The sequence below is a fragment of the Protopterus annectens genome, chromosome 2.part0 (genome assembly GCF_019279795.1).
Source record: "Protopterus annectens isolate FY-2018-M chromosome 2.part0, PAN1.0, whole genome shotgun sequence".
NCBI classification, from domain to species: domain Eukaryota; kingdom Metazoa; phylum Chordata; order Ceratodontiformes; family Protopteridae; genus Protopterus; species Protopterus annectens.
The window spans coordinates 389,665,501-389,689,227 of record NC_056728.1 but is presented as its reverse complement, the minus strand read 5'-3'; the positions used below and the strand labels follow the sequence as shown (position 1 = coordinate 389,689,227).

Genomic DNA, 23,727 nt, shown 5'->3' with positions numbered 1-23,727 from the left:
GAAGATTGGGTTGAAGTGGCCGAAGATGGCACCGACCGAAGAATGGACGCTGGCGGTAGCTCCGACACCGGTTCCAAGACCTGGGGCTCAGTGAAAGACAAACGTTCGACGCTCGGCCCCGAAGTCTGTGGAACCGGCGAATGAACCTTCGGAGATGAACTCGGAGCCGATGACATGGGCTCCAACATCTTCGACCCCTTCGAGGACTTAGAAGCCTGGTCCGAATTGTCCAAAGCCTCCTGGAAGGCAGGCTTAAGTAGTCCCCTATCTATAAGTTTCCTGCGTCTATCTGTCATGACCCTCCCGATAAAGGAATGGCATATAGAGCAATCCTCTTGTAGGTGGAGAGAGCCAAGACAGTAAACGCAGGAAGCGTGGTTGTCAGTGATGGACATTTTCTGTCCACACTGACATCTTTTAAAGCCGGATTTGGCTTTCTCTGACATAACCAGTAGAAGTAAGACACTCTACTAGGAAAAATTTTAAACCACTAGCTACAATAACTAATAACTATTAAGTAAATATATATATATATATATATATATATATATATATATATATATATATAAGTATTGCTCTATAAAGTGGGAAAAAGGAGGTAGGCCACAAAAGGGAACCTATAAGAATATTACAGGATTAACTATAATAACACACAGACACACACACACACACACACACACACACACACACACACACACACACACACACACACACACACACACTAGCTCTATATCAAAAACTAACTTTAAGAACTTTAAGAACTTTTTAAACAAGAAAGATAAGAATCTTATCTGTAATATAACAACAATCTCTCTGGTCCGAGCTCTCGTCGATGTGATCTGTTGCAGCGGCAAACTAGATCTGAGTAATGGCAGGGAGGATTGTGGGATATAGCCTGGTCTCGAGCTTCTCTAAGATGCAGAGCTTTGCTATGCGGCCGACTCGGAGCCGAGGATCGGCTCCGAACCCGTGTGTAAGAACAAACGGTGAGATTGAACACTCTCACATCAACAGTTAATATCTCATGCAATAACCCAATGGGCAAAAACTCAAGAAATGTACAGAGTCTCCCAACAACCAGTCAGGTCACAATGAACTTTAATGGCAGATGAATCTAATCCAGTAACTAAGCCCTTTCACCACCCATGTGGCTTCTTCAGAGTCATTGGAACAAAGACCTTAATTTAAATAAACCAATACATCAATGTGAACCAATCAAAATGAAGCTTTTAAAAATGTCATGGTGCAAACTAACCATGTTTTACAAATATTTTGAAATATGAAAACACACTGATAAAAAATGCATGCACCATTCATATGCATTTGAATATGTACACAAGCTGAACTCTTCACCCTGCACTCTCCGGTATTGGAAGAAACCGACTCACTGAGTGCAGGAACCTCTCGGGATTTACTGCGAGGCTGCAACATCAAAGAATGGCTTCGTATGCTGGAGCTCAACTTCTTAGAACCTGTTGGGAGGGTGGAGGACAGGCCCACATTGAACAAACAACTTAATTATTTTGAAGGCGTCTGTAAGAAATTCAGAGCCTTACAATTAGACAGTGCATTCCTCAGTAAATCCCTGGCGCTTAAGCAAGTGCCAAAGGATCTGAGGATTTGGAAGCTGCCGTTTGGAATTGAAAAAGACACGGGCGCTTATGGGGAACTCATCGAGCTCTTCAACAGAACTGGAGTGGAACTTTTGGAAATCATAATCAGAAACAATCAAAGTAAGTTGGTTGATTTGGAAAAGGAAATAACTTGTTTAAATGCAAATATTGTTAATGATTTAGTGTTTACGGAGTACTCTGAAAACTATACAAAATTGTTGAAAAATGTGGATGACTTTGTTAAAAACAATGCTAAAATTAAATGCAAAAAACTAACCAGGGACCAAACAGAATACAAGAACAATTGTGTTTACCCGTTAGGGGATGCAAGGGTTTCTCATAGTGAAAGTAACTCTGGTAAGGGTAACTCGAACCATAGTAATGACAATGGATTCAACAGCAACAGAGACATTAATGGTGACATTTGCTATGACAATAGAATCGATTTTTTAGATCAGCAACCTCCATTGAGGAGGTCGGAAAGGTTAAGAAACAAAAAGGATGGGGGGGTCGTGGAACCAACACAATGGATACAACCAACACAGGAACTTCTACTACACGAGGTATCAACCTCCAGGGAACAGACACTAACAGACTGTAGTGTGTCTAGTGTTTTGTATGACACATTTGACTCTACTTCTCTTGACAATGCTGATGAAGTAGTGCTGGTTGATTTTAGTGACTGTTCCGGAGGAATGGTTTGTGATGGAAGAAGTTACAACGGTTTCAATATTTACAATTTCAGTAACCTTGACATTAATGAGTCTCACTTCAAACTGTTTAGCAAAGAAACCACATTTGTGCCAAACTTTAAATTAGATGTGGCTGATGTCCTGACCAGTCTGAGATTATATACCAGACAATTGAACCTTAGGATGTATTTCTGTGAACACAAATCCATAGTTAGTAATTGCAATGTAACTATAAAGAGAAAAAGTTTATTCACCCCCCCCACACACCAAACACTAGGGATGTTTTGTTATTTGAAAAAATGTGTGAAAGGGAATTTAGGAAGGTATTACAATGTAACAAAAACATTGAAAACCAATTTAACCTGTGTTTTGATGAGAGACAAACCTTGATTGACCTGGCAAAAAACAAAGAAGTAAGAATTATGAAGCCGGGCAAGGGTGGGGGTGTCGTGATCATGAGCCACATTGATTATGTCTCTAGAATGCACGACATCCTCAATGGCACTACAACATATAAGAGGGTCTCCAAGTGTGAAGTCAATAGGGCGCATACGGGAATAGATCTTCATTTACTTGATGCACTATACCAGGGAACGTTTGATGAAAATTAAATCAACTTCTTGAGAGTGACACACACTATTGTTCCTGTCATCTTTGGGATTCCCAAAATCCACAAAGATGTCAATAACCCGCTATTTAGACACATTGTGGCAGCCAGGGGCTCCAAGATGGAACCTCTGGCAGCCTTTGTGGATGTAGGGACCAAGTATGTGGTCTCTGGTACTGAACATATACTAACAGACTCATGGCATTGCCTGGAACGTTTGAGGTAGGTTGACACCTCTAATCAATATTCTTTCCTCACTATTGATGTAATCAATCTGTTTACAGTCATCCCTCATAGATCCCTTCAGGGAGGCTTTGCTTGTAAATGACAACACTGACAAATCCAAAATCAATGCACTCCTAGAACTTATGGAAATTGTTCTGCAAAACAACTACATCAGTTTTGTGGGCGAATTGTTTCATCAGGTTGCTAGGGTAGCTATGGGTGCTAAATGCACCCCTGTATATGCCAATCTAGTGTTACTACACTGGGAATAATTGTACATTTTTCCCACTGATTTTATGGACAAGATTTTGTTATATAATTGCTTCCTGGACGATATCTTGATCCTGTGGAAAGGAAGTGAACAGGAAGCCAAAAGTTTTGTAGAGTATTTGAACCATACAACTACTTTTTTTTTTCAATTTACTTACTCTTGGCATGCTTCCCAAACAGATTTTTTGGACATTCACTTGATGAACACTGACACAGGGTTACATAGTAATATACACCGGAAAAAGACACATTCCAACTCCCTCTTACACTTTGACAGCTGCCACTCCTTCCATCACAGGAAAAGCATTGTTAAGGGGCAGATGGTGAGGCTGTCAAGGTTGGTCAGTGACAATTTGTTTTTTAAACAGGAAATGTTTAATTTAGTGGGGATGTTCTTGGAGAGAGGTCACCCACTAAAACTCCTTTTGAATATAAGACAAGAGGTTATGCACAAAAGTTCTATGTCTTTTGCGCCCATTTAGACATCTGGTATAAACACAACAACAATTGACAAAAAGATCAACTCTGATGTATTTGATTTAAAATACAACGCATCAAATACCTCCTTTATTGATGCACTCCAATAAACATGGGAGGTATGTTTTGATGAACACAGTAAGGGAATATTGGGAATCCAACCCAAGGTTGTCTTTAGTAGGGGTAAAAACATTAAGATTATACTGGAAAACAACCACAAATTGCTTAAATCAGGGATGTTCAACTGTGGGGCTTGTAGATTCTGTCGTTACATTAATGATGGACCCTACGTAGCAATATAAGGATATAGTTATACCTTGGCATGCCCTGGCAGATGCAGCTGTAACACTACCATGTTGGTATATGTAGCTTCTTGTGCCAGCTGCCCTGCCTTTAAGTCGTAGACTTAAGGACAGAACAGGTGAGCATCTGAGAGCAATCAAAAACAAGGATGTTCACAACGCACTGTATGGTCACAGTGTTGTCTGTAACAACTTTAAGAAATGTATTTTCTTTGTCATTGATCGTGTGACACCTAACCCTAGAGTGGGTGACGACAGACTCCTAGTCAAAAACAAGGAATACAAGTGGCAACTAAGGTTAAACGCAACACATACACCTGGATTAAATTATGGTATTTCTTTTATGTCGGTTTTGAAACAGTGATCCTATGTAGTTTAGGGAAATCTAGGTCCTTGGGTTTTATGACGTAGAGTTCCTTTAGTGTTCTTGGATGATCGGGGTTTATAACAAATTTTTAAACTGCTAACAAACAAACAAATTCACTTATACACACACATATTAGACCCAAGGTTTCATATATTTTTAATATATATATATATATATATATATATATATATATATATATATATGTATACGCTTCAGTATTTTCAGCGCTCTGGTGGAAAGTTACGGGTTGGGTTCAGGTAAGTGTGCGATTGTGTGGACATGTATGTGGGTTAGGGCGGGTTAGGTGAGTTAGGGTTAGGGCGCGGGTCAGGTAAGTGTGCGATTGTGTGGACATGTGGGTTAGGGAGGGTTAGGGCACGAGTGAGGTGACTGCGCAACAGTGACAGACCTTAGGGTTAGGGTTTGGGTTAAGGTAAGTGGATAGTTAGTGGTGTATGTATAGTTTAGTGTAGGGTTAGGTGTAAGAGTTTAGGTGTATGTGTGTGGATTGCTGTTTGTTTGGTGTGCTTGTGTTGTGTGTATGTGTTTTGGAACAGCAAATGTTTTCCCTAGGAAAAAATTCCCTGTTCCAAATGTACAATGTTTTTTTTTTATCGATTGCTAGGGTTTGATATTAGAACACTCAACATTTTGAATGTTCGGTGTTCTAATATAGACCTTATATATATATATATATATATATATATATATATATATATATATATATATATATATATTATTTTTTTTATATATGTTTTGTTTTTTTAAAAAACTCAAAAATGTGTATGAATGGTGCATACATTTTTTATCAGTGTGTTTTCATATTTCAAAATATTTTTAAAACATGGTTAGTTTGCACCATGACATTTTTAATAGCTTCATTTTGATTGGTTCACTTTGATGTATTGGTTTATTTAAACTAAGGTCTTTGTTCCAATGACTCTGAAGAAGCCACATGGGTGGCGAAAGCGCTTAGCTACTGGATTGGATTCATCTGCTATTAAAGTTCCTTGTGACCTGACCGGTTGTTGGGACTCTTTGTACATTTCAACAGTTAATATCTCTTTATTTGCACTAGACAAAGATCAAATATTAATGCAGTTGAGTTTACTATCATGTAACTTTAAGATGAAATCTTCAATGCCAGAAGTCTCAACCTCAAGATGCACGCACTCGAGGCCCTTCTCAGTATGGAGAACATCGATGTCTGTGCTGTGACAGAAACCTGGTTCAAGGCTCCTGAGAGCACCCCAGCACTATCAGGTTTTACCTCATATCATGCGTTCCGGCCCCAAAACCCGGACAATACCAAGAAAGGAGGAGGGGTATCCATATTCATCAAGGACACCCACACCTCAAGATTGGTGGCATCGCACGATGCATCGGAAACCATCCAGGTGCAATTAACCATAGGCAAGACTGCTCTGCAATTTGTAGCATGTTACAGGCCACCCTCGCAAACTCAGGAACCTCATATGGCCTTCCTGAAAACACTGGAGGGCATAAATTTATCTCCGAACACCATCATACTAGGTGACTTCAACTACCCTAATATAGACTGGGAACACTACTCAAGCCCAAACACTCTAGCCCAAAAGTTCCTGGAATTCATAAACTCAAATGCCATGGAACAACTAGTCACCATCCCCACAAGAGGAGAAAACATACTTGATCTCATCATCACGAACATGGGAGCACAATGTTCAACGCCGGAAGTATACCCCTCACTGGTGAGATCTGATCACAAACTAATCTCGCTGGAGGTCCTCATCCCGCCCCCACCCGAAATGAAAAAGACCACAGTAAAGAACTTCTCGGAAGCCGACTTCACACTTCTAAAGACTAGTGTGGTCTCCTTTAAGGCCCCTGAACCGGCGGTTAACATTACTCAAACCACTGAATCACTTACAAATGCCTTCTACCAGCACCTGCAGGGCTGCATGGATCAGGCAATCCCAAGCAAAACAAAGACTCTTTGTACCAAAGGCAAGCGTCCAGTCTGGTGGACTCCAGCCATAAACAAACTCTACAACAAAAGGAGAAAGCTACTACAAGATAGAGCAAAATTCTTAAAAGGTAAGACACCGCTGATCACTATAAGTAAAAAGCTAAGAGCTCTCATAAAATCATCCAAAGCTAATTTTGAGAAAAAAATAGCTAAGGACTCTAAAGACAACCATAAGGCATTCTTTAGCTAAGTCAGAAACCTAGGAGGAAACTCCCAGATATGCTCAGAATTAGTTCAAAATGATGTGAAGATTACTGATCCTACAGACATTGCCAACATACTGGCTGAAAGGTTCAGTGCAAACTTCTCCTCCCCTAAAGGAGAGATATCTATACCAAATGATTGTAGCCCCCCAAACATCTCTAACGCCCAGGTGAGAACTGCTCTCTCCAAGGCAAAGAACACAGCATCCATGGGACCTGATGGTGTCCCCGGCTGTGTGCTCCATGAACTCAATGAGGAATTAAACCCACAGTTAGGACAGCTGTTTAATCTTAGTCTCACCTCCGGATACGCACTCCAGGAGTGGCGACAGCGACTGTGGTCCCACTCCACAAAGGCGGTGCCTCCACCGACCCTGGAAATTACCGTCCCATTAGCTTGACAAGCCTTATCTGCAAAGCCATGGAGAGGATCGTAATGGATCTCATAAATAAAGACATAGGGAACTTGCAGACTTTGGATCCAACCCAGTTTGGCTTTGTCAAAGGCAGATCATGCCTTCTAAACTTGGTTGACTTTTTGAAACAGTCACCAAGGCCATTGACGAGGAAAGGCAGTCCATACAGCCTACCTAGACCTGGCGAAGGCTTTTGATACAATACCTCACTCGGGTATCATTGAAAAACTCATCAACTTAAATGTAAACCCATACATTACAAGATGGGTTGCAAACTGGCTGAGTGACAGAACCCACAGGGTCAGAGTTGCTGGCGCCATGTCAGACTCAAAGCCTGTCACAAGTGGTGTCCCACAGGGCTCAGTCCTGGGCCCACTCTTGTTTGGCATCTACTTTTCTGAAGTACAAGCAAACACAGGAGGGTTATGGCTGACAAAGTTTGCAGATGACTGCAAACTGGGCCGTAGTTGAAAACACATCCGACACAGATATCCTTCAGAAGGGTCTCACAGAAGCGGATAACTGGTGCCAGAGCCATGGCCTAAAGTTAAATGCCAAGAAATGCATAGTCATACCCTTCGGGAAAAATAAGGTTACCCCTAGCTACCATATAGGTGGCAATCCCTGAACACAGAAGAAGTTATTAGGGACCTGGGAACCCAGGTTGACAGTAGCCTTTCATTCGACACTCATATTGCTAAAGTAGTTAGGAAGACCTTCTACATTGCCCACCTTATCATGAAGGGATTCACATCTAGATCAAGGGAAGTCATAGTCTCCCTATACTCATCACTCATCAGGCCAATGATCGAGTACAATGCCCCACTCGAATGTATCTGACCCGACACTTGCAGCAGCTGGAGAGGCCACAAAAGTTCCTCACCAAAAGGATAAAGGGTCTCAAAATCTGTCTTATGCTGCCCGACTGAAAGAACTCCAGTTATATTCAGTTGCTTACCGCTTGCTCAGAGGTGACCTATGCCTGACATACAAGGCCATGTCAAACCCAGATTTGATGAACATGCTTCATCTAAAAAATCTAGATCCCTCAGAGCCACAAGGGCGGGAGACTTAAACCTCGACACGGTTATTAATAGGATGTGCTGGAGGGATAGATTCATCACCCAAAGACTCCCTATGCTGTGGAACAAAATCCCGGTTTATGTGAGGCAGAGCACCTCGCTGGCCTTGTTCAAGAGGAATCTTGACCAATGGATGGGAGATCGCAGATACACCCCAGGGGTTACCTCAGTGTCACTGCTCGACAGAGGCACAGCAAAATAATGGGCATAGTTTCTCCAAACTAAAGGGGTGGCGTAAGCCACAAAACTATGGGCTAGGCTTATAAATGCCCTCGGGCAGATAGCCTAGTATGAACCTATGAACCTATGAACATAGTTTGGTTCTAGAATTACTGATGCAAATATGAACAAGCAATATTTGATGCCTGGAGGTGTCAGTAGGAGTTAACTGCCAGTGCACCTGGAGGTGTCACTCAAATGTAATGGGTTAATAACCAATACTCGTGTTAGGTTTCAACCGTGTGGGGAAAAAGAACCATCTCCAAGTCCCCTCCCCCATGATAGGTGAGCCAGCAGTGGCCACTCCCATCCTCCCCAGCTCGTTCCTATTGGCACTTGGGGATGGTAATCAACCATACTTCTACTTCATGAAACTGGCTCCACGCAAAAGTCTTTTCAAATAGTAAGTACCTGTGTTGCCTTAAGCCAGTCTGCATCCTTCTATGGAGATATAACTGTTTTCATCATCACCAAACAACACATCTGGAATGCTTCAATAAATCCTTGTGTCAAAAGAGGAAGAGACTCCAACGAAAGGCAGAACTGCATCAAAGTGGCAACTTTTTTGAACAGTACAATGGTACAGCAATTAGCACTTTTGCCTCCCAGGGACTGGTTCTCTAGTCTGGTTCCTATCTGGGTGCCTTCTGTAAGGAATATCTTTGATGCATGTGTCACTGTTGGTTTCTGACAGGTGTTCCTGTTTAATCCCACATATCAAAGACATGCCACAGATGAGATAATAATATTTTTCTTATTAATATAAATGCAAAATGTCAATATAAACATATTCCAATAAAGATATTCAAAAAAGGAAATGAAAACATAAAACAGATCCAACACCCTAAAGGAAAAGAAAGAGGGAGAAAGAGAGGAAGGAGGGAAAAAGGTGAATGATCACCAACTAGGCATGCTTAATCTCCAGACAAATGTTCAAATAATTTATAATACAGTGTACCTTGTCTTTACAAGATTGTCACTGTTGAAGTGACACCCTGGCGTCATGTGCAAAAATGGGAAAAGGGGTTGTGGGTGGATGGATTTATAATGATCATCATTCAGTCAAACACAATTTAGGCACTGTAGCTTTCCAGTGTTCAAGTATAAATCTCTTAGCAACCTTACTTTCTGCTACAATTTGCATTTTGTCTTTGCTCTTTTATTACTATCAACAATAACTAACAGTATTACTGTAAGCATCCATGGGACTGCATTCCAGTACTAATAAGGCAATACACTTATGTGTTTCCTCTGGTTAAAGTTATAATTTGAGAATAAGTTTATTAATAATAATAAAGATCAGCTTTATCAGCTTGGCAATGCCAGCACTTTGCATTTGAACTGTAGTTCATTAAAAACAATCTGTGAGGAGAAAGATGAATATTATATATAATTTTCTGTTGAAAAGAGGCATTATAAATTGCCATATGTAGTCTTGTAATATTTTTTAATGTATAGATCCATTTCCCTAAGGTAAACTAGGTACGACAGGCTCCCATTTATTTCACCATGGACAGCATGGCAAAGTATTTTTCTTTTAATGTTCATGTAAATTGATATATTTTACTAATTATTTTAATCAAATAATTATAATCTTGTATTGAAAGAAAAAGGGTCTGAACTTAAAAATTATTGATAATAATTTAAATCTGGAGAATCCTTATATAAAATGCAGTTAAGTTTATCAAGCCTGGAAAATGTGTGTTTAATAAGGAAAGGCATTCCATAATCTGATGCAGTTCCCAAGGTAAAGACGAATATTTAACAATTCTAATATCTATTCACTGGTAACAAAAAGGGAAAGGAAATGGCACACAAACTGGTGTCTATGGTGAAAACAATAACGGAAAACAAGAAATCAGAGAAAATACCATCTATCTCAAAAAAGTGTAATAAAGAGAAGGAGGATGGAATGAAAGGAGATCCGAGTAATTTCCCAGTGTTGTTGCTATATACGCAGCAAATAAAATCTGGTGAGTTTAGCTAACACAAGGCATTACGGGAGAAAGGAAGAAGCTACAGCCTGGGAAAGTTTTCATTGCCACACTGATTTGAGTCTGCAGCTAAACTCTAGTTGTTGAAGAGGATGGACTGGTTCATCTTAGATGTTTGGCTACACACCCCTGTGTCCTATGTTTAATTCTGATTATTGGGTCTATGTAATATAAAGCACAAAACTAAATAAAGGTAAAATCTAGTACAAGACAAAACCAGAAAGCTGAGGAGCTAGTTCACTGCTACAGAAGCTACAAAACTCAAAGGTGTACTGCACTTGGGAATTATTTGACTTAACCGCTTAGCAACTATTCCGATGTATAGGTATGAGTCTGGCTGGGCAGACTGCAGCAACTGTTCTACAACATTAAAAAATAGACACAGACTGACATTAGTGAACAGAAAAAGTAGGTGTGCAGATTAGGAAAACAACAGTAGAAAGTGGAGCAAAGAAAGCCACATAACTTTCCAGAATTAATAGAAGACTGAACATTAACCAGTAAGGATTTAAATCCTGACATTCACTTCTAATATACAACTGTAATGTGCATGCTAATAAATGCACTGCTGCACAGTGATAAGGCAAAAACTTCTGATAACTTTTCCAACTGTATCATGCAGCTGTAACTTACATTTTCATCTTGATCATCCTCACTGTCATCGTCACTCACAACAGGCTTTGGTTTTCCACGGCTTTGTCGTTTCTTGCCTTTGCCTTTATCACGATTTTTTTCATCCTTCCTGCCAAGCTTAATTTTTACTTTAACTGATTTTGCTGTAAAATTTTAACACAAATATTTTACAAAGCTTCAATGATTCCATGGCATTAGAATAAACATAAACATGCATATGAACTATCTACAGTAGACAGTTCTTACTGCCCCAGAAAAATTACAAGTACAGTTGTGTACGATCTTACCATAACAGTAGCTGTCCTACTTCTCACTCTTGCAGCATTCTTTACAAATGGGATACCCTGCTGAGGATAGTTGAACATCCAGCCAGCATAACAAAACCTCAGCTCCTTCCAGGCACTGTACATCAGACGTAGGTCCTATATCTAAAGCATAGGGTACATAAGTAACGCGAGTGCCTAATCCTCAGAACTGAATTGCGCCACAACAGCCAGAGTAACACAACAGGGGAAGCAATGACGTGAATCCAGAAGGTAAAGAAAATGAAAAGGAATGATCTCCTCAGCCAGAGAAAAAGCCACAAAGAAGAACAGAGGGACAGAGTACTGCAACAGTGAGAAGTAGAACATTTACTGTTATGATAACATCTTATACAACTGTACTATGTGCTTCCCCTATCACTGCTGCAGTATTCTTTACAAATGGGAGAGTGCAAAAGCTACTGAAGAGTATGGGAGGAGTAAGCCACAGAGGAGCCCTCCAACAAACCATGTAGGATGGCCTGGCAAAACCACCCCTATCCCTAAATATCACATCCACTTACAATGTTTAGTACAGAAGAACATGCAGCAGTTTCCAGAATGAATAGATCTAGTGTCCAGAGCCTTGAAAAAAGCACCAAAAAAGGCCAAGGCCATGGTGCCAGCATGCACAGAAGAAGAAAGCTGCTTACCATGAAAATAATACAGAAAAGGAAACAGCTTTAGAAATTCAGGAGAAAATACTTTGCTTAGAAACAGCCAAACCCAATTTCCTGGAAAAAAAACAAACAAAAAGTTGCTCACATTTCCTTATAGCTTTACCCTTGTCAAGGTATTATCTGAACTGTCTATGTAGATCCAAAGCATGAAGAATTCTCTCACTATCATTCTGTGAAGAAGGGAAAAAAGAAGGAAGATGAATCCTTTGATTCAAAGACAAGTCATTAACAACCATGGGCATAAAAGAAGGACTGATATGAAGGGAAAAACTATCTTTGTGAAGAAGCAAAAAAGGGGGAACCGTCATGTATGCCTGAAATTCAGAAATCCTCTTGGCAGAAGTGCTAAAAGCAACACAATTTTCTAAGCACAATTCTGTAAAAAAATTTTTTTTGCAAAGACTGCAGGCTCAAAAGGAGGCTGAATCAATTTTTGTAGAACAAAATTAAGGTCCCAAGAAGGAGGAATACGTTTTCTTGGAGGTCTAATATGAAGTACGCCTTTCAAAAATTGTTTAACTTCAAATCTAGAAGTAAGTGGTAGAGTCAAAAGCAGACAAGCAGAATTGTCTGACAAAGCTTTAAAAGAGGATATGCCAGGCCAGAACAAAGTAACTCATACAAATAAGAAAGTACCATAAGAATACCCACTAAAAGCGGGTCCAGGCTACGAGTTTGAAATCAAATGGAAAATCTCTTCCATTAAGCTACATAGAACTTCCTAGTGGTGGGTTTTCTGGCCTCATGCAAAACCCAAAACACATCATCAGAGAATTGTTACCTAAAAGGAATCAAAACCCTATTAACCAAAGAGTCAATTGTAGGGTGAGTAAATGAGGGTGAATGAGAGATCCCTTCTCCCGTGTATTAAGATCCGTCCTGTGAGGTAACTTGTGATGAGTACCCCTGGCCAGATGAAACAGAAGGGAGAGCCAGCGCTGTCTGGGTCAGAAAGGAGTCAACAGTAAGATTTGGGCCTTGCTCCATAAGATTTTGTGCATGACTTTTGGCAACAAAATGATGGGGGGGGGGGGGGGGGCTTCCAAAAAACAGATATAGCATCCACTTTCCAAGCCACAAAACTTGCCAGTCTATGACAGAACTGGAGGAGCTGTCTAGATCTACTTGAGGAGTACCCACTGATGTACAATGTCCAGAGAAAAAAACACCCTGAGAAGATTCGTGAGGATCTGCCCTGGACCCACTCGGACTGTCTGCCACTAAATCGTGCTCTGAGGAGATGTAAACTGCCTGCAGAGTTAGTTGATGGCTGATTACAAAATTCCAAGCCTGAAGAGCTAGCCTGCAAAGAAGGTAAAATTTGGTACCCCCTGACTGGAAGCATCTGTATACAGGTCCGTGTTGGAGGAGGGACCTGAGAATGCAGCCCTGGATTCAGAGAAATCTGCTGAATACACAAGAAGAACTTCGAGTTTGAGACAAGGCAAGACAGAGAGAATATTCAGAGGATGGCAATGTTGAAGCCAAACCATTCTGAGATACCCTTGAAACTTCCTCATGTGGTGCCTGCCAAAAAGAACCATAGTGATGGTGGTTGCCATGAACCACAGAGCTTGAGGAAACTCTCTGGCAGGTAACTATTGCAGAAGAACAAAAAGACTGACAATAGGCAGTCAAAGAAAGGATATTGGGAGGAAGAAGCAAAGCCATCATTGACATGGTCTGAATCCTGCACCCCGAAAAACGTTATCTTGAGAAGGGATAAAAACAGACTTGGATTGAACCCCACAATGCAGAGGAGAAGCATGGTGCAATCAAGCTTCTAAAGAAGGTACTGCAAGGGAACTTGAATAAGCAGGTCATCCAAATAAGGGAAAGTCTGAATTCCCTGAAGTCTGTAGAAGGATACCACTGGGGCCAGACAATTAGCAAAGACCCTCAACATTGTAGAAAGATGAAAAGGCAAAGCAGAGAACTGAAAATGTTGGGAAGAAATCAAGAAACATAAAAATTTCCCATAAAGAGGGTAAAGAGGAAAGTGAAGGTAGGCATCCTTCAGATCCAGTGACACCAGAAAGCCTGCAGAAGTAACGGGGGAAATAAAGACTGGTGAGATAAACATATTGAAAACAGGGCACTTTCTGAAAGGTGATGACAGAAGAATGATCCGGAATGGGCCTCTAAGAACCCTCCTTCCTGGTAACAACGAACATTCTGGAATAAACCCCCTTTCCCATCAGATGGGACAGAACAGGCCGAATAGTTCTTTGAACTAAAAGGTCTTCAAGGACCAAAGAAAATTGAGGAAGATTGCAAAGGGGAGGTTGGAGAATGTTGAAAAGGGACAAAGTGACTTCCAGACCATGAAATACCCATTCTGAATTATAGAAAGCCCCACAAATCTACTTTTTCAGTGAAAGGACCACAAAATCCTTGACTCTGTGGTCCGGCTCTGCCTCTAGGGTGACAGCTATTGAACCCCCCCCCCCCCCAGCTCAGGGGGTCTATCCTCAGGAGCATCTTGGTTAAAACCCTAAGACTTCCAAACACACATATTCACACCCCCCTCCCATTCCTAGGAAAAAGTCCTTTGATGGATAGAGAAGTGGACTACAACAGCAGACAAGGTCTTATCATCTTGTTCACTGCTGGTGAGAGTCTCTCTAACTTTTGGTCCAAAGAGAATCGAACCATCAAATATAGCATTCATGAAGGACATCTTAAAGCCTTCTGCAAAGTCACACAATTTCATCCAGGAGTGTAAGTCGATAGCAATGCTGGTACTTGCTGCTCTAGCCATAACATCAGCAGCAGCAGAAAACAGATGCATAGATACATTCAACATAAACTGTGGGGTAGACAACTGGGACTCCATTGATTTTTGGATATCCATAGGTAGGTTACCCGAGAGACTTGATGAGCTCCTTTGTCATGTCCTTCTGAAAATGTGTCATATGGACATGGTAGTTCAGTACTCTGAGTGCAAAAGTAGCGGAAGCATACATCCATTTCCAAATCTGTCCAACACCCTGGACTCCCTGTTAGGGGGCTGAAGAGATGTACTCTCTTCCAACAGCTCCTTCTTTGTGGTTGCTGCAACAACCATAACACATACCAAGGAGTTTTGCTCCAGTGTGTCCACTTTTTAGGGGCAACCAAGATCTTGTTTGGCTTTTTTGGTAGTGGAACCAGTATATCAGGATCCTTCCATGCCCAATGACCCAAAAGGTCTACAAAGTCATCAATAGACAGCACCACCCAAGAGGTAGAACAGCCAGACCCAAAAGTGTCAAGGAACATAGACTTATCAGGACAGGTTGCGTCAGCGGACCAACCACCTCAGTGTTTCATCAATTCAAGAAAATCACCAAAGGGTGAAGTCTTCTAGACAGGATTGTGGGGACCCTTCACTGTCATCTAAGTCTGTGTCTTCGGTGATTGATTCTGGTGAGGAATCTAAATTTCTGCTTTTGCACATCTGTTTCCTTGGACCCTGCCTCATCTGGGCTTCTATGGAAAGGTTAGAATCAGACTGGGAGCTCACGTGGCACACACATACAAAGCTGATGGAGGCTGAATGTCCCAGTCCATCAGGATGTGTGACATCCAAAGCATTATCCAACAGGATTTGGGATGCAGCCAAACACAGTAGAGTTACCTCTTCTCTCTGTCTGGTGAAAACACTTTCAACTGCCTGGAAAGTCAAGACCACAATCTGATCTGAAGAAGCACCCCTCCAATCCAAAAAGAGAAACAGCAGGACCCCCTTCCATTCCAACCTTTCCTGGGTCTGAGGCTGACAATGAACCTGAGCTACTGAACACTAAGGCCCCAAAGGGAAAACTTGGATCTGAGAGTTTCAGAGTTGATTCAGCCCCTCTATTCCTGGGTCTGAGACTTTGCCTCAAACTCAACCCAATCTGACAAAAACAAAGAGAGTAAGGGATGCTGTCAGAATCAAAGTAAAAAAGACTATCAGCTCCGAGAAGGTTTGGAATGGAATGACCATGAAGATGAAGCCTCCAAAAGTGGTTGGAAAAACACCTCTCCTGCAAGACAGGGGAATACAGCCTACTGCTCACTGTCTGCAATGGAAAACATGGACGAGATGTTGTGAAAATGGAAATGAATAGTCATTAAATCCAATGGTTTAGGAGCGTACGATGCCAGAACCAAGAATTCTGTCAGATACAGAGATCGTTTTCTGGACTTCTCCACCCCATCCTCTTCTCTGTATTCTCTTCTTTCCCTCTGGAGGACATGGGTTTTCATAGTTTCTTTGCTGGAGAAGAGGAAGTCCATGAGGACGATGATTGTGCTGCTTCCCTGGTTTGGGAGGAGAGTAGCCCTTTCATAATTAACTTATCTCTTTGACCTTACAAAACTCTGGTACCAAAGGAAGCACATGCCTCACAATCAGAATTTAAATGTGCTGTCTCTAGGCAGTACACACAAAATAAGAGTGGGTTCTGTGGTGGGATTTTGTGGCAGAAGGCTGGACACTTTTTGTACCCAGAGACCTTTCCTGACATTACCAGGGTACTAAAAAGAAACTCAAAGTACAGTATCACACACGCTAACCCCCCAAAAAATAGAGCAAACTGCTGCACAAACAATGACACTAAGTGGTTACCAATAACAATAACTATAGCTTGTATAAAGAAAGGGAGTGAACAGTTAGCCTATCAACTACTTGGAGATTCCCTTTTTTTTCTTTTTACTGCGGGAAGTGCAAAAAAAGAGCTAAGTAAACTAAGAAAAGCTAAGAAAGGTTAAGAAAACAAAAAAAAACAAAATTCAAAAACTTTTCTCACATGCCAGAGAAGGCTCAAATCCAGGAGTGACAATTCAGCAGTTAAAAGGTAGTCCTTTTGAAGCAAGTACTCAAAGGAGCAATAGTGGAATAATGTCAAGCAAAGTCAGGTCTGGCACTCCATGTCCAGGGTGTAAACGCCTTTTCTGTTATGGTTTCTGTCCCATAAAAAACAAAGTATGGAGATGAGAGGAGAGGTTTAAAGCCAAGTTAGATATTATTTTCATAAAGAAACAGAGATTAAGCCTAAGGAATGCCTAATATTTGTGAAGGACAAAATATGATGCCTTACAAATGAGAACCTTAAATGCCAAAATCCTGTCAGCAGAGTTTATGGCTATCAACAATGCCATCTTCCAAATAATGAACTACAGAAGCATCAAACCCACAAGCTCAAACTGGTGATGGTGAAGCTTGGTAAGCACAAAATTCAAGTCCCAATGAGAGGAGTATGGTTCCTAAATGCAGAATGGACACACAGATCTTCTCTTGATTAACTGCTTGACCAACACTCGTGCTCTCCACAAATTCATAATGCATAGAAATACCTTTGATATTCAACATGAAATTGTGACTCAAATACTATCTGTGCCTCAGGTATGACAAAATAATCTGCATACTAACCACTGAGGTTAATAAAGGAAACAGAGAACATCTTAGAAGAGAATGTCAGACATTGAAAACTTCAGAGCAGATTCATTCACCTTCACAGTTCCTGCTTGTAGGCATGGCAGGGTCAACAGATCTAAACCAGAAGCCATGCCCTGAGGTGTAGCCATTATCTCCTCAACAGTGAGGGACTTCCTTGAGTTCCAATGTAAGAGGTTTCTGTACTGCTTGAACTTGAGAACCTGAAACACCAATTTCTTGGCCTTCACGAAGATTAATCATAAGGATTAAGTATGACATGTCTTCTTTGAATTTTTCAATCAGGCATAATGCCACAAGGAATGTCTGGAAAATGTACAGACATCACCCTTATCATCAAAGAGAGAACACATCTACAGTCAATTCACCCTTGCTCTAGTGCAGAAAAACAGAAACAATGATGAGAAAAGAATCCCAAATCCTCAGTTCAGGGAGAGGACAAAAGAAATGCCTGCTGCAGTCTGCCAGCTCATTTACTTTTCCACAAATGTAAAATAGTATTTGACCTACTGAAAGGAAGATCGCTCTATGGCCCAGTGCCAGTCTGGCACCACTTCCTGCACATACGATAGGAATACAAATGCTCTTGCTATTTAAGTTACCACATGACACACTAATTCTCAAGCCAGATGCAGACAAACTTCAATATGAATGCCAACTTTGCAGACTTTGCAGTAAGAAGCACTGAAAATTAACTCCAGCTGTTATATAAGAAATTCCCTCTCCTGTTCAGGTCTACTTTCCTTGAACTATAGAGGAGATACAGAGGCTAGGTGCAAAATGCGACAATCTGAGTTGTGGCAAGTTTTTTTTTTTTTCTGGGGTGTGCTTAACAGTTCTAAGATACAGCCAACTGTAACTCATCCTGAATGCAGTGGTGTACTTTGTGATGGTTTCCCAAATCAGGATGACCCCAGATAATCAATCCAACCCTTCATTAACTGTCAGAACCAGTGGCAGATCTACTTGTAGTAATGGAAAACCCACAATAAGATTGGTAAGGATTATCTACCATTACAGGGTCAGAGACATGGGTCTGATACCACAAGATGATCTATAAGCACATGGTGCCTCTGTAGCATCTGGCATGCAAACAACACTCTTAAAGATCACGACCGCCATTATACACAGAAGGTGGATGATTATACACACCATTCACTACAATGCCACCACCACTAGCAAGGTCAAGATCTGCTGTTTTTTGTTTGAGGGAAAGAACAACTAACAAGGAGGAGTCCACCTGCCCTGATGAAGGCAAGGGGTCAATGGAGGACTTCTCCTAGTTTACAAAGATCCTTAGGGGCTTGCAACCACAGAGGTACAAAGCCAGGGACAATACGAGGGTAGTCTCTAGACACATTCACCAGGATCCGTTCATTCAGACAGAGGATAACATGGAGGTTCTTCTCCTAAATGGCCTTCACCACAGTGGTGAGAATCTGAGGAAGTGCAAAAATATAAACAACACCCAGACATATTTTAAAGTATAAAAAAGAAATATGAACATGGGAAAGAAAGAGAGATTTGATGCAGTGCAATATTTATGCAAAGGAGAAAGCCAAATTAATGAATATAAAGAAGGCAGCCTCAAAGATATTCAAAGAGAAACACAGCCAAAGGCATCCGGATATGGAAAATTTCACAATAAAAAAAAAATATCACAAGGATGGAACGTAGAAAAAAAGATTAGTAAAGCAGAAGTTGAAAAAATAGAAGTTGAAGTTATGGAGTGCCTGCAAAGTGAAAGATTTGGTGTAGAAGGTCTAACACAGGTTACATCACAGCATGATGGAGTGAGTCTCCAAAGTAAGGAGAAGCAGAAGATCAGGGGACATCTGAAGAAGAAATATGGACATGGGAAAGAAAAAGAGATTTAATATGGTGTAATATTTATGCAAATGAGAATGCAAAACTAATCAATACAAAAAGAGCAGCACCAAAGATATTTGAAGAGAAATACAGGCATCCAGACATGGAAAAAATTTACAACACAAAAAGTAAGAAGACAAAGAGGTACAGTAGAAAAGGAAATTAGAAATGGACAAATTAAAGTAATAGAAATTGAGGTTATGGAGTACCTGTGAAGTGAAGGATTCAGTGTAGAAAATCTAATTCAGAGAGCACCACAACAGGATAGAGCAATGGATATCCAAATTAAGTGGAAACCAGTGGAACAGGAAGAAATTGGTCAGGTGCCATATGAAGATATTTGGAGCCTTCCACAGGAAACCAGTATAAATGTTCACTTGAAGTTAGGAATAAAAAACGACACAAACCAAGGACCTGTAAAAAGCAAAAGGAGTCCACAGTTGAACACGACCAAACCAAGTAAAAAATATTGTTAATCTGCCTTTAATAAAGCGTCACAAAAAACGAATACCAACAAGAATCTGTCAAGCACTTTCGCCTGGGTAATGCCAGGCTTTATCAGGACGTAAGATGTTAAAACAAGTCAGATTAAATACACATTGACTAGTCACATGACAGCCTAATTAGTTAAAATACAAACTCAATTAAATGGATTTTAAAGCTCCATCGCTTAAAATGCTTGTGTGAAATATGAGATCTTATAGGACAACTACCAACGTTCACAATAATAAAATAAAAACATACTAATTATTATAGACAATGCATATAAAAAGTAATTTGAGGTACATGTGTAAATAAGAAAATAAAACTGTTAAAATTTATTACTAGAGGTGTTGGTAAACATCTGACCCTAACAATACATTAAGAAACAGTGCATGTAAAAAAGTTAAAAAATAAATAATATTTTAAAATGCATAACCATATGAAAAAAATTCATAATCTTGCCCTTCTCAACTTGAGCACACTTGCAATACTAACATTATCATTAAGTCCAGGGGGTTTTGCGGCATTTAACTTTAATTGCCACAACAATTCTTTATATTCTAGGCACGTCTCCCATTCACCCCCTCTAGGGTTCTGTACTACCTGTTCTAGAACCATAAATTTCAACCGCATGTTGGGGCATTGTAAAGAATGCTTATAAAAAGCATTTGTGTCCTTCTTTCTAGAAACATCATACAAATGTTCATATATTCTTCGCCTTAGGGGCCTCTCAGTTTTACCAATGTAAAAACCGAGACACTGAGTACATATTCCAAGGTATACCACACCTTTCGCCCCACAATTGTGGTAACTAACTGCTTTGAATTTAAAATTTCTTGAAGCAATGTACAGGCTACTTTCATTAATAATAAATGAACATTGTTTGCAAGCCCCGCATTTATGTGTGCCCAGCTTAGAAATAGGATGTGTAAGATTATTACAATGTTTCCTTTCAAATAGACCCTTCAAGTTGATGTCCCTCCTATTCACAAAACTGGGTTTTTTGGATATTAATTTATTAATATCGTCATGAAGGGACAAAACTGGCCAATACCTTGACACTATTTGCTCAACCTGCAAAGAGTCTTTAGTAAATGAGTGAATGAAAATGTTGTGCGAATCAAATTGTTCACCTTTCTCTACCCCTTTCACCGTCTGTGAACCTATGCCTAATAAAGAGAAATATTTGACTTCTCTATTGGTAATCACTTCTTGGGCTAGAGTGTTGACCAAACGGATTGGGTAGCCTCTTTCCAAAAACATTTTTTTCAAGGACTCTACTTCCTCAAGAAAAAGATCATCCGTGCTGGACATCCTCGATGCCCGGATGAACTGCCCCTTAAGTATTCCTTTCTTCTGATGGAAAGGGTGACCACTGTCGAAGTGAAGGTAAGAATTAGAAAAAGTACCTTTTCTGTAAATCTTTGATTGAAAAGTAGAATTATTGTGGTCTTTAAAAAGGGAAACATCAAAATAATTGAAGAGGTCTTCACTAACATTGTGTGTGAAAGTTAAAAAATGTGTGGAAGAATTGATGTGAACCATGAATTCTAAAAAGTTATTCAAACTTCCATCCCATAGTAAACATATATTATCCAAATAACGCTTGTAGTGAATGATGTGCTTGGCCCAGGAGGTTGAAAAAAATAAATTTATTCTCCCAGTAGTGTAATACAATGTTGGCATATGACGAGGCACATGGAGCACCCATGGCTATACCTTTCTTTTGTCTAAACAACTCTCCATTAAAGTGGATAAAGTTATTTTCAAGGACAATCTCCATGAATTCTACTAACAACCTAATAGTGTTAGAACTTAAACCAGATTGTAAACATGAAAACTCATTAAACCACTCCAGACCAGTGGAATGGGGGATGCTTGGAAATAAATTCACGATGTCTATGGTTACCATAAGAAGAGATGGATTGTAAAGGCTTGGTTCAATCGCTTTGAGAAACTCCCAAGAATCTTTGCAAACATGTTCCAGGGATAAAACTAACTTTTTGACCGTTTGGTCAATAAACTTACCCAAAGGTTCTACAATACTGCCCGCTCCTGTGAAAATAAGCCTAAATTTTAAAGGGTCCAAGCCCTTTTGAACCTTGGGTATCCCAAAAATCACCGGGGTCATAGGTTTGTTGACATATAAATAGTTGTATAACTTTTCATTAATGGCACCTTGCATCAAATGGTCAAATAACAAGAAATTAATCTTGGAATAAGCTATATTAATTTCGTTAGTTGAAACCACCTCATACTGCTCAATGTCCTGCAACATGTTATGTATTTGCGTGTCATATGCCCAATTGTACATCAAAACCACTCCCCCTCCCTTGTCTGGTTTCATAACTCTAACCCCCTCATCTTTGAGAAAATTAATCAACTGTTGCAGATTAGGATCCAAGTTAATGGGTCGAGAATGCATGTTAGTTGAAAAATGCTTCCTTAAATCCAATTCCACCAGTTCTTCAAAAACCTTGAGGGTTGGGTGAGTGGGAGGGTTTAGTGTACTGGCTCTCGTAAGTCCCTTATTCAAAACTAGTTGTCCTTTGAATTGTATTGCAAGGTTTAAGTGTCTGACAAAAAGCTTCAAATCTAATAAAGTTTTAGTCAGGTCTAACGAACGCAAAGGGACAAACTGAAAACCCTTAGTAAAAAGCTCAAAGTAATCCGTTGTTAACATAATATCAGTAAAATTATATATGAAAAAATTTTCCTTTTTCATAACAGTGTAATGACTACCAGTGGACTCTGGCGATAATTCACCAGAGTCCCATCCAATTGGATTACCTACAAGGTCTATCTGCGTGATTTGTTCCACCCCTGCTGTTCCACTGTTGGTGAAACAACACTGTCAATGTTGTTAAAATCATTGACCCTATCTAAAACATGTTTGGTGTTCCCTCTGCCCTTACCCGGTAAGGGGTAAGCTGTACCATCTCTGTATTCAGCTGGGGGTGATTATAAAACCATCTTGAAGGTCAGGGAATGCATGTGGCAGGTGCGACTAGATGCTAGTACTGCACCTGGCATCGACGACACCACATCTTTGGCATGTGTATTGAAACATAAGGCTGCATGTATCTAATATACAGAAACAATAGAGAGTATTCTGATTTTTTGTGTAGCTGTATTAGGGCTACATTTATGTATGGATTTTTCAATACACTCAATTTAAGTTTATATATTATGTTTACTAATTTTTAATATTGGGTTTATATATATTGTTTCTATTAGAGACACAATAGTACTATAATCTTTACATTAGTACATAATTTTTTGGCTTTGGTATTAAAATATTTTGTACAGGCTACCACTACAACAAAAGTTGGGTGTTTATACTCATACAAACATGTAAAACCAGCTTAATTACAGTGCAAGGGTTAAAATCTGATGAATGGGAAGATGGATTTATTGTAATTCATTATCTATTGATTACATTGTTAATTGATGTGTGTATTTAATGGCCGTGATTAAATGTGAAAACTGACTCTGAAGATGCCCTACAAGGGCGAAAGTGCTTAGTCGGTTATATTCATTACTTTAAATAAAAGTCTTGGTGATTTTACTTTAGTACCACCAGTGTTTTTTTTTTCTTTTTACATAGGGTATAAAGATGATGCATGGATGTACATACCTCAGAAATTAAAAGCCCTAGGATGAACACAGTATCCACATGGACCAGGAGGAACACTTGCATCCAGAAGGAAAAAAGGAAAAGAATCCCTGCCAAGGAAAGCAAGAAGAATTGAACAGAGCAGAAGGGTGCGGAAGGAAGGAGTGAATACTGCAACAGTGAAGAGAAGAACATCTACTGTTATGGTAAGATTTTCAACAACTGTACTATGTCCCTGTACATCACT

At 40.0% G+C, this 23,727-nt stretch overlaps 1 protein-coding gene across 2 annotated transcripts in view; it reads right to left on the bottom strand.

The window, feature by feature from the left end:
• The window catches only part of LOC122793098 (probable global transcription activator SNF2L2), a 2,696,898-nt gene that overhangs the window by 13,728 nt on the left and 2,659,443 nt on the right, over positions 1-23,727 (bottom strand). For both annotated transcript variants that reach the window (XM_044060828.1, XM_044060829.1), the window contains exon 33: positions 11,109-11,251. In XM_044060828.1, the coding sequence (XP_043916763.1) occupies positions 11,109-11,251 (143 nt within the window). The remainder of the gene's footprint in view (positions 1-11,108; positions 11,252-23,727) is intronic.